The sequence below is a fragment of the Gavia stellata genome, chromosome 9, assembly GCF_030936135.1.
Source record: "Gavia stellata isolate bGavSte3 chromosome 9, bGavSte3.hap2, whole genome shotgun sequence".
Taxonomy (NCBI): domain Eukaryota; kingdom Metazoa; phylum Chordata; class Aves; order Gaviiformes; family Gaviidae; genus Gavia; species Gavia stellata.
In genome coordinates, this window is record NC_082602.1 from 19836564 (window position 1) to 19850007 (window position 13444).

At 42.4% G+C, this 13444-nt stretch overlaps 1 protein-coding gene across 2 annotated transcripts in view; it reads right to left on the reverse strand.

The window, feature by feature from the left end:
- Window positions 1-1668: 1668 nt before the first annotated feature.
- MARCHF8 (membrane associated ring-CH-type finger 8) overlaps window positions 1669-13444 on the reverse strand; it is a 73796-nt gene continuing 62020 nt past the window's right edge. Inside the window, exons 3-7 of one of the 2 annotated variants that reach the window (XM_059821030.1) lie at window positions 12461-12540; window positions 11310-12155; window positions 9167-9347; window positions 5182-5329; window positions 1669-2796 (exon numbers count right to left, since the gene is read on the reverse strand). In XM_059821030.1, coding sequence (XP_059677013.1) covers window positions 2492-2796; window positions 5182-5329; window positions 9167-9347; window positions 11310-12155; window positions 12461-12540 — 1560 coding nt within the window. In that variant the 3' untranslated portion in view covers window positions 1669-2491. The remainder of the gene's footprint in view (window positions 2797-5181; window positions 5330-9166; window positions 9348-11309; window positions 12156-12460; window positions 12541-13444) is intronic. The other variant, XM_059821031.1, reaches the window with a different exon arrangement.

Genomic DNA, 13444 nt, shown 5'->3' on the forward strand with positions numbered 1-13444 from the left:
TCTCTCAGGTGTGAGCTCGAGAACAAGCACGTTTCATACCAGAACTTGTCCATTTTCATTTCACCTACTGGCCACAGATCGGATGAGAACGTGCACAGCATCAGTCGGCAGCTGATTCTGCACATCTTGCAGCTGTAACGTGAGCATCTCGTAGACATTAAGCCTTGTGCACTTGGGCATTCCAGAAGAACATGATGAAGGTGTGCAAGACCTGATATTTAACCCATCTGAGTTTATCTAGCAAATCTTTTCACAGAACAAAATAGAAAACAAAACAAGACAGTGTATTATATGGGTTCTCATAACAGAAGAGGATCACCCACAGCAGAGTTCAGGAAAGGGCCTGAGTAATTGCACTTTAAATTATGGCAGGCATAGGCAACAAACTCTACATGCATATGGTCACGAAGACTGCTGCCCCGATACTAGCAGGGTATGCAGGGTTTGTCTTCCCGCATCACATACGCATGGGACATCCTGACACCTAGCACAGTACGCATACCCATGCCAGTGCAGCTTTGCTAGGACTGCCTAGAGGTTTGGGTATTTTAAAACATCTCAGGACCAAGGTACCGTGTTGTTCATGAAGATCACAGCCAGTAAGCTTCAAGTCTGAGATCACGCAGACACGTGCACACACACACACGCTTCCTCTAACAGCTCTTAGAAACCACTGGTGTGTTCTCTTACCATAGTCCCTTCTCTGCCTTCTTTTAAGATATTAATTTAGAAATAAATTAATATTACATTTTAAGGGGAAAAAAAAAATCACCGATCTCTTACTGTTATTCTTTGGGAAGTCTTAAAGGAACTATTTTTATTATGAAAAGAACTTGCCCAATGAAAGTTGTACTTGAAAAACATTAAGTAAGACCTGAACCGGAGCTGGGGATTTAGTTCAGTATCTCAACAAGTAAACAGAAGCTTTTACCTAACTGAGAAGTCCAGGCAACTCCTACTAAGACCAACCAGAAGATTACCAGTGACTTTACAGAGGTTTAGATAGGGCTCAGGTAGGGAAAGTCAGCTTTCACACGCAGAGGCCTCGTGTGCTGACTTTTCATGGGGCTTTGTTTCTGCTCCAGTCACACTGAGGCTTTGGTTGAACGAGGGCTTGAAGCTGGACAGTGGTTCAGTGAAGCAGATTGGTCAAGCGAATTAACAGCAGACACCCCAGGCTTCCGGCAACTTTGTCTAAAGCCCTGCAGATTTTAAAGTTGTCCCTCTCTTTTCATTAAGGCTGACTCATTAAAAAGCCAGTCCCAAATTCAAAAGCACAGACAAAACTATTCTCTGACCACGTAATGCATCACATCATGACTAAAACCAGGCAGGTATTTTTAAACTCATCCACTTAATGCAATATTTACTTCTAGACTTTGACCTCAGCATCTCCTCTGACAACATCAAATTCTTGTGTAATTCGCACATGACACAGCACTAAAGAAGGAAAACCAATTTCAGTTGTATTGACTAAGTATCTTTTTTTCCATAACAGCTCACATTTTTACCAATATAGCAACAAACCCTTTGCCAATGGTTTGGCATGAAAGTTACATCAGGTATATATGCGCAGGTGTGTTGATGGTCTGACCTGTTGGAAAAAAAAAAAAGCAAAACCAATCCCCAAAACAGAGCACTGAAACCATTATACATTGAAAACAAACACTGTACACATCCACTACTCCCCATACACAATTCACAAGTGCAATATCCTTTGCAAAAAATTGCTCCTCAAAGGAAACCCAAAGAGGCAGAGTTTTTTAGTGTTATGTTTAGTAAGATAATGTGGGCATGTGTTGGAAATCACAGGTTGGAATTTTTTTTAATTTTTTTTTTTATAAGGCAAGAGGTTTACGTTTATGGGGTAAAGAATGAAGAAATGTCTCAAAAATGACACATTCTTTCAAGTTTCATTCTCATTTGACATACATATTACAAAATAAAGATTTTTAAAAGTGCTATATGCTTTTTAAGTCTCATCACAATACGTAAAGCAAAATTTTACACCTGCTGCCTATGACAAAATGTTAGTGGCAGTGTTAGTGGTAGATTAGACTCTAGCTCTCTCATTTCCCTCAATGTCTGGGGCAACCTCCTTCATCATGCTTAAAGAACAAACAAACAAACCCCACTCCACACATATTCCAGAATCATTTAGAGTCATCTTCTAAAGTAACAGACTCCATGAAGTTGATGACAGTTCTCTAGCGACTTGCTTGATACCAAACCCAAGGCTCATTCTACCCAGTATCCTGTGGCTGTTTGATCAGCCTGTATGAGAGACAAAATGTTCAGAGGTATGCAACCATGACGACATTGACAGATATGCCAAAGGGATTTAAAAAAATTCCAACATAAAACAAATGTAAAAAAATTCATCCGCCAGCCCTCAGCTGTTAGCTGATTTTAAAAAGGTAGAGCAGTTTGCAGTAAACAATGATATTTTAAATCTTCAAGGACATACAGAAACACCCCTCCCACCCAGCAATCAGACGTGAAGGATTTCTGCAGCACAGTCTTCTGGCTCTGTGTAATGTGAAGAGTTTGTGTCTGAATGGTGCACCCCAAGCATTTCTTTACTTTCAAAGTTTGGCTCCATTAGTGCAGGTTTTTCAAAAATATTCTTTTTGCTAGTTTCTGGACAGTTTTGTACATATATTACTCGGTTATAAGCTTTAAGTCTCTTCCACAGCTGTACGTACACTTTGCATTGTACATACATGAACAGAAGTCCTCCAGTGAAACCAATAGCCACAACCACCAGCTTAGTCCAAAATGGCCACTCTAGAATCCCTGGAAGAAAGAAAATAAAAAGAAGAAGAAAGAAAAAGGATCTGGTCAATATTGTCTGGACTACATAGGATCTCTCAAAAAGAGCCTGTAAGGAAACTGTCACAGAATTTGGGCCATGCAAACTATTCTTATTTTGCCATTTTTCTTATTTGGCCTTTTTTTTCCTCCCCTTCAAGTCAAACACACACAGACTTCTACTTCACATATCACATTAATTCTCACCCACCAGAAGAAAAACAAAATAATTGATTCTCTGTGTCTGAACCCTTGTGCAGCACAATCACAGAGTCAAGGCAACAGCCAGTAGTATGTTTAGGTCCTTGTACACATGTTCTTTAAAAAAAATTGGATTGGATTATGAAAGGGCTTCTGTGGCATGGCTTCCTCTTCATAGCAGGAGACTCAACTCAGTGACCCAAGAAGTCTGTTTCATCTGCATCAGACCCAGTAACTTGTAGTTGAACTAAAGCGTCTCTTCTGATGCAAAGCTGCAAGCGTTGGTGATGCTGAAGCATTCTGGCAAGCTTACCCTCTGCCATTAAAAATGACCACCATTACTTTTCCTGTATTTGTCTAACTTGAATTTTTAGACATTGGATCTTGTTACATTTCTATCAACTACTTTTAAATGAGAGACTATTTATTTTATACATCATCTGCTTACACAGGTCCTGTATCCACCCAGCCTCTCTCCTCTTTAAAGATAAGTTGCATCACAAGATGGATATGAAACCATGCTGAATCACCCACTATCGGGTTTCTCAGAGGATAAAATCATGGCCTTCCAAGTCTTCAAAGTTTTTACCAAGATACAGGCCGGTGTTCTTTTGGAAATGCATGGTAGCGTGGGAGGAATAAAAATATTTTAGTCCCAAAACACAAAGGGCACTGCAGCGTGACTACTGATGAAATCCCACTCGTGATTAATACCTGAACCTCTGATTCACAGGTGAGCTATCTGATGCCATCTGTAGGCAGTGATAGTATATGCTTGCCCCTGTGCAGACATGAACATATACCCACACACACTCCCCACACCCCCCAGCTCATTACAGCACTCCCCAGACTTAGAATCCAAATGAAGGGAGCAAAAAAAGGCACTATAACATGTACTAAATATTCACACTATTCCTCCTATTGACGTTCATCTAATATATTTATTGGCTAAAATAACCTGGAGACGATAAATCTTTGAAGGCATATGCTTTTCATTATCATATGGAAACCTTACACTGAAAGACCAACAATTTTCACCGTACATGGAAGAGATGGGGTTGGATGGAACAGAAACTAGAAGATTTCATTCAAAGCAGCTTCCTGATTGAAGTCATTAACAATCAAACTACAGCCCAAATGAGAAATGACAGCAAAACTGTTCAGTTTGAAGTGTGATTCTGCTCTGAAGAGACTGTAACAGCTCTGTAGACTTTCAGGTTTACTGATGCTCAGCTGTCGCCCGAGACGACGCTCTTCAATCACCAGCAAAACATCCTCCACGCTCACGTCTAGTTGGCATGCAATGCTCTGTGAGCAAGGACAGCTTGCCTTCTAATGGCTCCCAGCCTTGGTAGTCACCCCATCCCTTCCATCCCCACCTTCAGGGACAGCTCAGCTCCTTGAGAAACAGTTCTGTGACAGCTGCAAATTCGCAGCCCAGCATACCCAGGTAAACAAATTTCAGCTTGGTAAGTTTACAGCTGGCATACTAAAGAAAACCTACTATTCCAGAAGTTAAGACGTCCCTGCAGTGGGGTGGCAGCCACTACATGAATTGCAGTGCACCTCATCTCAGTTGCATGAATTGGGAGTCCTAAGAATCAACCTGAATTTTTTCTGCTTCAGGGACAACCACTCATATTTTCTGCAGTCTAACATGGCTTTCACAGGAAACTTGTGCTAACCCACCTCACAGATGACTGAATAGAAAGAAAACCCTGTTGATTTACCTCAAAGATTTGGATTTAGGTTCCTCTTACTACTTCTCTTTTTAAAAACAGTTCTGGTTTTGCCCAGTTAAAAGGTAGCCATAGCAGCAAACAAATGCTTACGTCCTTATCTGCTCAGTAAGTGTTCCACCTCAAAACTAAATTAGCTAAGGCAGTGCAATTTTGTGTCTGGCTACAGTGGATTAGCTCTCATATCTGTGCATTTCACAAGTGCAAACTAAATTGACTTGAAATAGACTTAAAAAGCACCCACAGATTAATTTACACTGATTTAACTAAATCATTTTAGCACTGTGCTTTTAAACCAATCCAACCTCAGGCTAAAGCTGACTAGTCTAAGTATAAACATTACCTGCACACTCGTGCTCCACATCCTCTCTGCATTCAGGATGAATAATTATTCCAAGAAAATAAGTGGGAAGATAAGCAAGTAACATACCAGTAGTCTGTCCCTGTTTAATCTCTTCAGCGGTCCTGTCTATCAGGACATAGAGAGACCACACAACGCAGGTGATGGCAATGATATGGAATGTTACAGAGCACATGATCTTCCTCCTCTCGCTGGCCGTCATCTGCAGCTTCTCCCACTGGCAAGAAACCCAGAAGCAGAGCAAGAGATTAGGTGTTTATTGTAGTCACTAGAGAGTATAAAATGGAGAACACTGATAAGAACAAAAACCAGGCAGGAGACCAGTTTCCTCCTAACATGGATTTTAAAAGTCAGACAGCATTATTTCTCTGACCACAGCGTGTGTGCGACGGCTGGCAGCTCACCCTGCTGTGACGGCAGCCAACCTGGCGCCGGAGGGGACCTCCAGTGCTCAGCTCCGATCAGGAGCCTCAGCGCAACATCATCGCACCCTGCTTACCCACGCAGGGGCAACTCCAGTGCAGAGGGACCCTAATGCGAGCACAAGCAAGGCCGCTCCCTTGTGTGTTCGTTCCCCGCTCAACAGCGGGCACCCACAGTCACAGCTGAGCATCGTGAGTGGCAAAGGGTACCCTTGCTCAGGCAGGCATTCAGTAAAACGCTGCAATAGAAGTGGTACATGATCCAATTGACCAGTGCGTGTAAGGTATCTCACGCTGAGCTCTGTTAAGAGTCCCTCGGTGCACAGTCAAGGCTGTTCAGCTCTCCACTCAAGGCTGTTTAATTCTCACCTCCTGTCTCTGGGGCTTTCACTCAATCTTCACGTATATTTAACACTACTTACAGCAGTGACACCCATATTTTGTTTTCAGTGTTTCAAGTGCACTTAAATACGTGTGCCCTAAGAATATACAGTAGAACTGGGGTGACAGCTTTTGTAAATGAGAGGACGCAGCAAATTAAATCCCCAGACCTACATCTATCAATAACGTTTATACAGCCCAAATAGAAACCACAAAGTCGAGTCGCTGTCATTTAGGAAGGATACAAAGAAACTAGGCAATTATTATAGATGCTTCTAATATGCAAGGAATTGTTCAAAAACAGCTTTTATTTTTTTTTACCTGAGACACCCAGAATCTTTTTTTTAAATTATTTTTTGGCAATTTCCCCTATGCATATGATGAACGTTTCTGCATGTGGATACACATCCCTCAGCATATCTGCTTGGAACCGAGAGTCAAGATGGGCTTTTCTCACACTTTGACAAAATACGTGCTGGGGCACATAAGCTTCTTATACATACCTATGTGTTTCTAGAGAGGTGCATTTTATGTTTTCTAGAATAATTTCTAGAAAAAGAGGACTTTGAAAAGGAGGAATAATATGGGAGAGAGTGAGAATAACCTCACTGGTATGACTGAGATCACCCATTATGTTGAATTATTGTTTCCACTGCTACAAATACAAGAATGGTTGAACCCTGAAACAGAGACTTTGTGATCCTCTCTGTCTTGCCAACAAACAATCTCTTTGGCCAGTCCAAGCCACATCTCCAGTTGTGTCGGCATCCAAATCTCATCACGGCACAAGAATTAAAGACTTCCAGCAATGACAGGCTAGACTCATGTCATGCTAAAAAGCTGTATTCTTTCAATCTTCTAAGAAGAAGATTGGACAAAACATTCCCTTTGGATGTTGTATTTTAAACAGAAAATCGCTTTTATATCTAAACAAACGTGTTTATTTTTGATAGTATAATAAATTTATTTTGTCAAAAAGTAAGCATGCAAAATCTATTTGTGAATGCTTTTACAGAGCCAGGAGGACTTGGGTTTTGACTAATTTACATTTCTCTTTTCTGTTCCACACCTTGAGCTCCTCCGCTGGACAATACCTCCTGTGAACTGCTGGCTCCACAGCCACCAAACCAACCCACACCACCTCATCTCTTCAAGAGATATCACTGCACAGCAAAAGAGAAGATATTCTGCAAACTATGTACTAGCCCAGAGTGGAAACTAGAACCTCTAAGTCCCTGCTGCATTATTCCAATGACACAGCACGCAGCATTTCCCAGTCAGCAGTTCTGGGTTTTTGAAGTGTTGTTAAAACAAAAATCCAGCAGGAAGTTTAGATTTAATGTCTTCTTTTTCTCTACTGAAATTTTAAAATGAGACATCCCTCTCTTATCTCCCCTCATCTTCGCTTGAACCATGACACGTTTTGTTTCTCATCCTCTTCCCTTAGCAGCTTAATGTTTGAACAGCCCAATGCTGTGATACAACCTTAAGATGCTGAGGAAGTTTAATTCCATTTCTACCCTACAGACAAGCACAAGCCCTATTATTTGTCCCATCCTGTTCATAATCACCAGTTCCAGCCCGTTTTCTCCTGACTGACAGGATACCACAAAGGCTGAGTTGAAGATACAAGAGGCAGCTTATCTTCTGGCTGCAGCTGAACCTCTAAAAAGACTCTTGAGATATATTTGAGAGGTAAATTCCTTCTTCTCCTTCTGTTTATGGCTCTGTCCGTACCTTCTGGCATCTGGTGTCCCTCCCACAGATGACCTGTTCAGATACAACTAATGATGCCGAGTGACTCATTTCTGAAGGTGCCCAACAGCTTTTTCTCACAGGGCACAAATAGTCAGAAAATGTTTCCCACCCACTCCAGGCAGAGAAAGCAAAGAAAAAACAGCAGCCAATTGCCAACTATAGCAACTCTTTTTACTTGGGATTTTCTGGAGTAATTTCTTTAACATCCTATGGCTGGCCTGTGCAAAGTATTGTCTGTGCAGATAACAGAGCCTACGAGGGCCAATATTGCAGCTCAGAGGTACCACACTTTGTGCCAAGGGGCTGCCAAGGAAAAATCTGCAGTTCTTAGAAGGCAACGATTCCCTGCAGTCATAAGCGGAGGTCGTCCTATCAACTGGACATGCTAAGCTATATATTTTGCAGACTGTACATCTCTGTAAAAAAAAAAAAAAAGGTGTTCAAAATCTACTCTATTTTCTGCCAGGAGTCACTTTTAGGAATTGGACAAGTTCTCATAAGAGCTCTCAGATGGCTGCAGTCCAGACTTCCCACCCTACATGACTTAGGCTCATCATAAATGAATTTAATGTTTCTCATTTATTCTAGTTCCAGACCGATGTTATTGTTGTTAATCTCTTCCACTGTGGTAGACGTGGCAAGATTTGTCTGTGTTAAGAATACCAGTGACTTCCATCTCAAAATCCTGATGGTAAGGACCAATTGAAATTGAAAGCCCAGAGGATGTGGGAGAACAAAAAGGATACAAGCACAAAACTGGCCTTGCAATACAAGCAACATTTGGGTACCTACACTTTAAGTCACCAGATTTATGAAAGGTACTTTTCTATAAAACAAAAATACACGTTCTAGCAACCTGAAATACTAAAACCCAGTCATTCACAGTCTAAGAAAAGGTAAAAATGGAAACACCTTTATTGGTGAACCTTCTTCTACTTACACTGTAATATTTTCACTAAAATAGGTTTGCTCCTTTAAAAAGAGAAAAGCTACAAATTTTAACCAAATTACACTCAGAAAGTATGATTTAAAGTAAGTTTAATCCAAAATCCTCATACTCTCAAGAGAACTTAAAAGCCATGTGGATCTCGGAGCAGCAAACTAAAGCAGATAACAGCAATACAAAACTCCATATTTTTTTAAAAAAAGTGGATAACTGCAGAGCAAACACCTTTGTGCATCAGCTCTAAAATGTAACTGTAAAGAAAAAAAATCAGGTTGCTTCACACACATATACATCTGTGTGTGTATGTATATACACTTACACACAGAGAGCTGCCAGGCTATAGTAGCCAACTCTCAGAGCTGGATTCCACTGATGTTGAATTTGCCAGGCTGAGTGTTAAGTTAAATCCTTTTGCACCGATACAAAACTGACCAGACTTACTAAGGAGCCACAGAAACATGATAAATACATGGGGGGTGCTGCGGGCTCATAGGCAAGGACAGCCTCTTTTCAGAGTGGATCTGTGTTTAACAAAGCTAGCGCCTACCTTTCGCAAAGGCTTCAGTTTTGTCTCCATGATGAACTCATACTTGCACAGTTCACAGCATCGCGTATCTGAGCTCTTGATCCATTGCTGCAGGCAGGCTTGGTGCACAAAATGAAGACTTCCCGTGCAGTGACAGGGGGTAATCAAAGGGCTCTCATCATCTCCTTCACAGTGACATATCCTGAATCAGAAGCAAAGCTGCTCATTAGGAGGAGAGGAAGCAGAAAGGATGTGGAAGAAGCATGTAATACCTGTGATCACACGCAGTTGTCCATTGAGAATCCCAAGACATACATATCAAAGAAACGTGTTCCATAAAGGAGCTAAAACTAAAGAACTCCACTGCTGCGCAAGCACATACACAGGCACAAAATAATTGAGCACAGACACTGCTAACTAGACACCTGCTTTCTAACAGATGAGGCGGACACACAGAGCCTGAGAGAAATGCAGTATCCAAAAGAAAAAACAGCATAAGAAATGACAATGCTTCATCTACAACAATAGCACTTAACTGAAAATAGCATTTAAACAGATCGGACAGCACTTCCCAAGACAAAATATACACAGAGAGGTACAGCTACTCATGAATTACGATCTGTAACAGAAGACAAAACAAAATTCCCAAACCAATGGTGAAACAGCCCACCCCAGTATCACGAAGAGTTAATTTAGACAGCCTGGATTTTGCACAAGAGAAGCGATTATTTCTAGTGCCAATTGCTAAGAGACAAGATCCACACTGCTAAGCTACAGCACTGAATCTCCCCAAAATACACCCACTCTAAATGGACTAATGGTTTTGCTCTCCAATTCTTACTTTGCAAGAGCTGCTAAGGAAGCATCAGCTCTGCAAAATTCCCCATTTCCCTCGCAGCCTAACTGTGCAGACAGCAAGGACACCCGATGCAGTGTTACTACCAGGTGCTGGCATTTGATTTCCAGCTTCAGTTTATACACAACCCTTGGGTTGCATCAAACATCACTAAGTCCTTCTAACCATGTGGAAGAGGTCATGAATTGAAAGGGGGATAGTAAGGAGCTCAGGGAATGAACATAAGTTACCAAGCATATGTGAAGTACATCCTGGCATGCTGCCATCCCTGTCTAGTACTGAAATCTCTTACTGATGTGTAGCATCTTGCCTCTTGCGACCTTGCTGATAGCTGGCAAGTGGAAATGAAGGAGTGGGTGGATTACAACAGCGTCTGGTTGATGACAAGCCAGTACGGAACTAGATTTTGCTGGTAATGAGGGGGAAAATCAAATAATATTGGCAAGTAGTAACAAAGCCAGCTTCAGAAAGTGCCATCAGGGAGGAGAAAGATTAGGATAGTACAAATGCTAGATAGAGGGATGGGACATTTGCTCCTGTACTTGGTGACCCCTGCTCCTCAGCCACATTTTGGAGCTGGGATGGGGCAGACCTGCAGACATGTCACCATGAAGACAGACCAGAGGTGGCTCTTCCCACCACCTGTGCACGTGATTAACCCTCTGTAGTTGGAACAAGGGCGCCCATCCTGTTTGGACCTCACACTATGGACATCACACAGGCCCACCACTAACACCCAGCACTCAGATCCCCTTTTCAACTAAGATACCCAGAAAGCCCTTTACAAATAAAAGAGTGTGGTGGGATACAAACTGTGAGGAAAAGATGAGAAAAAAAAAATCTTAAGCTATATTGACCTGATTTCAGAAGCAATTTTCAAACAGTCTGTTTTCCTCCTGACTCCCCACCCTCTGACCAAACCAGCAGCGACTGTCGGGACAACACATTGCTCATTAAAAGCTAAGACATGTTCAGCTTGGCCTTTAATATGTGTAGCTGACTCTCTCATGATATTCCCAGTTTGGGCACTGGTAAGAGAAAAATACCATCTCAGAAGCCCAAACCTGAAACAAATTGCAAGAGAATTTATTTGACTCCAAAGGAAATTCTTTTGCTTAGTAGCCTTGTTAAGTGCATCAGAGAGGTGCAGGACAGCAGAGAGAAGGCTGCATGCTTCAAATCGCACATATTAAAGCAAGGTGACAGAGGGAAAGAAAAGACAGAAACAGCACAAAGGCAGGGGAAAGCCGAACGGTCACCACCGCACATGGGAGGGCTTGAAGGTAGGCGGTTCTCTGGTAAACCAACCTGCAGGTATCCCCCGATGTGGACACAGGGGAGAGAGGGGGGAATTTTTCTGAGAGGGGGGAAGGGCAGTCAAGGTCACTGTCCTTCTCAACTGAACACAGCGGTGCCCGCTGCTCTTTTGTTTTCCATTTCACTGAGGTGCTGTCCTCAAAGACGTCATCGTCTCCCATATCATCAGAGCAGAAGTCCGTGCTTTCCACCAGCACGCTGGAGGATTTCTCAGCTTGGAAGTGACTGGAATAGCTCTCCAGCTCGTGGAACTTATGCAGGCTGCTGGTGCTGGAGGTGTGGGAGAAGGAAAAAAGGTAACGCAACAGTTTTTTGCTCCTTGAGGTGTCATGGTCCACTTTGTCCTCCAGCAAGGGGATATGTACAGTGCTGTGGTTCTCTGCTCCTCCCGATGCACTCGAGTAGTTGGAAAGGGAGGGGATGTAGGAGTGCTTAGAATTGCTAAAAGAAAGAGGCCTGAGATTCAGCGGTTTCCTCTCTTTAAGATGAAATTTGTTAATCCTTAAACACTGCTCTTGAGTTGGGGTCAATTTGCCTTCTGAGCGTGTTCGCTCCACATAGTCAAAGCACTCACTGGTGCTCTGCGCCTTCTGGTCCACGTCATTGAGGGACTTGGAGAATTTCAGACTGCGCGTAGGCTTTACATTCTTAGCAGACCTGAGTGCCTGGCCCCGATCCTGCCCATGGGAGTTTCTCTTTGCTGCATGTAACGTGTCCTGACAGATTACTGTCACAGTGACCCCTTGTGTCAGAGGGCTCTGGCAGTGAGGATTTTTCAAGACAACAGCAGACTGCACTGGACTGTGATGACAACACTCAGAAAACACTGCACTGGAACTGCATGCAGAACAGTGGAATAAAAGCACAGAAAGTAAAAAACAATTACATAAGAGAACACATATAATTAAAAGTGAAGAAATAAGAATTACGGCTAGTGTGGGAATGGCAAACATAGCAGGGCCAAACAGTCAGTGGGATTCAACGAAGCAGTGTTAGACAGCAGTCGAGTCAAACAAATGGGATGCTTCATATGGGAACCCCACATCACTTACTTCCCCATACACGTGCTTTTTCAGTTTTGTTTTCTCTTAATTTGAACCTTGCATGAGCCTCACTGTAGCCATGCAAACAACACACTTTACCTGCAGATGTCCTGGTTGGATGGTGTAACAGAAGTCCGAGAGAAGCTATGTGGGGCAGAGATAGAGGTTGGACTTCCAGCCTGCAGCGAAATTAAAACAAACAAATAAGAAAAAGCAAGTCACAAGTTGGAAGAGTTTGGTATACACAGCAATCACCTTCAGGGTTAAAGACAGCATATGGACTCAGATATCACTCTACATCAGATATTCAAGGGTTAGTTGCAAGAAAATGGCTTTATTGTCAAATGCTAGAAAGGGAGGTCACACAGCCTCATCCCTGGAAAAGTAGTAATCAGAACAGAAACGTTTTTCCCCCAAGGTCAAATGCAGCCATCTCTGGAGCGGAACCTGCCAGCTGTCAAACATTGCACAGAACAATAGCTCAGGAAATGAGCAATGCTACAGTAATTAAAATAATTAGATGGAGGTGTGTGGATAGACTAGTTGGAATTCAGCTACTACATAATAGCTAATCCTTCCACTTATAATGATGACAAGAGATTAGAGGCTTGGGTGTGTTTGTGGTTTTCCCCCCCCCCGCCGCCCCAAGACAGAACCATCGGTAATTCAGTAACTCAGACACTATTTGGGGATTTATTTTCCATACTAGCATACGCACATGAGCACCATCTGCCATGCCAGACCGTTCCTTGAAGTACTCTTTGTGCTTTGCGAGGCCTTTCATCCTGCTCTTACTCTGACAGGGACCTCCACCTACTTGGAGAAGAGGTGTGGCAGCAGACACATTCGTAAGACCCAACAAGAGCACAGTGAGAAATACAGTAACTGAATAATTCAGAATTCAGCCGAACTAACTCAAAAACCATAAAGTTAAGCTCTTGGCATATTTAACACTTAATAGACAAGCTGCTAAAATCAATACGATAAGAACAATCATTGTCTCAGAGTTGGGACTCGATGGGCTATTATTATAGGCCTTTTCTGCCAGTATATTCTGTGGGTCACTAACAGAAACTTCTCGAC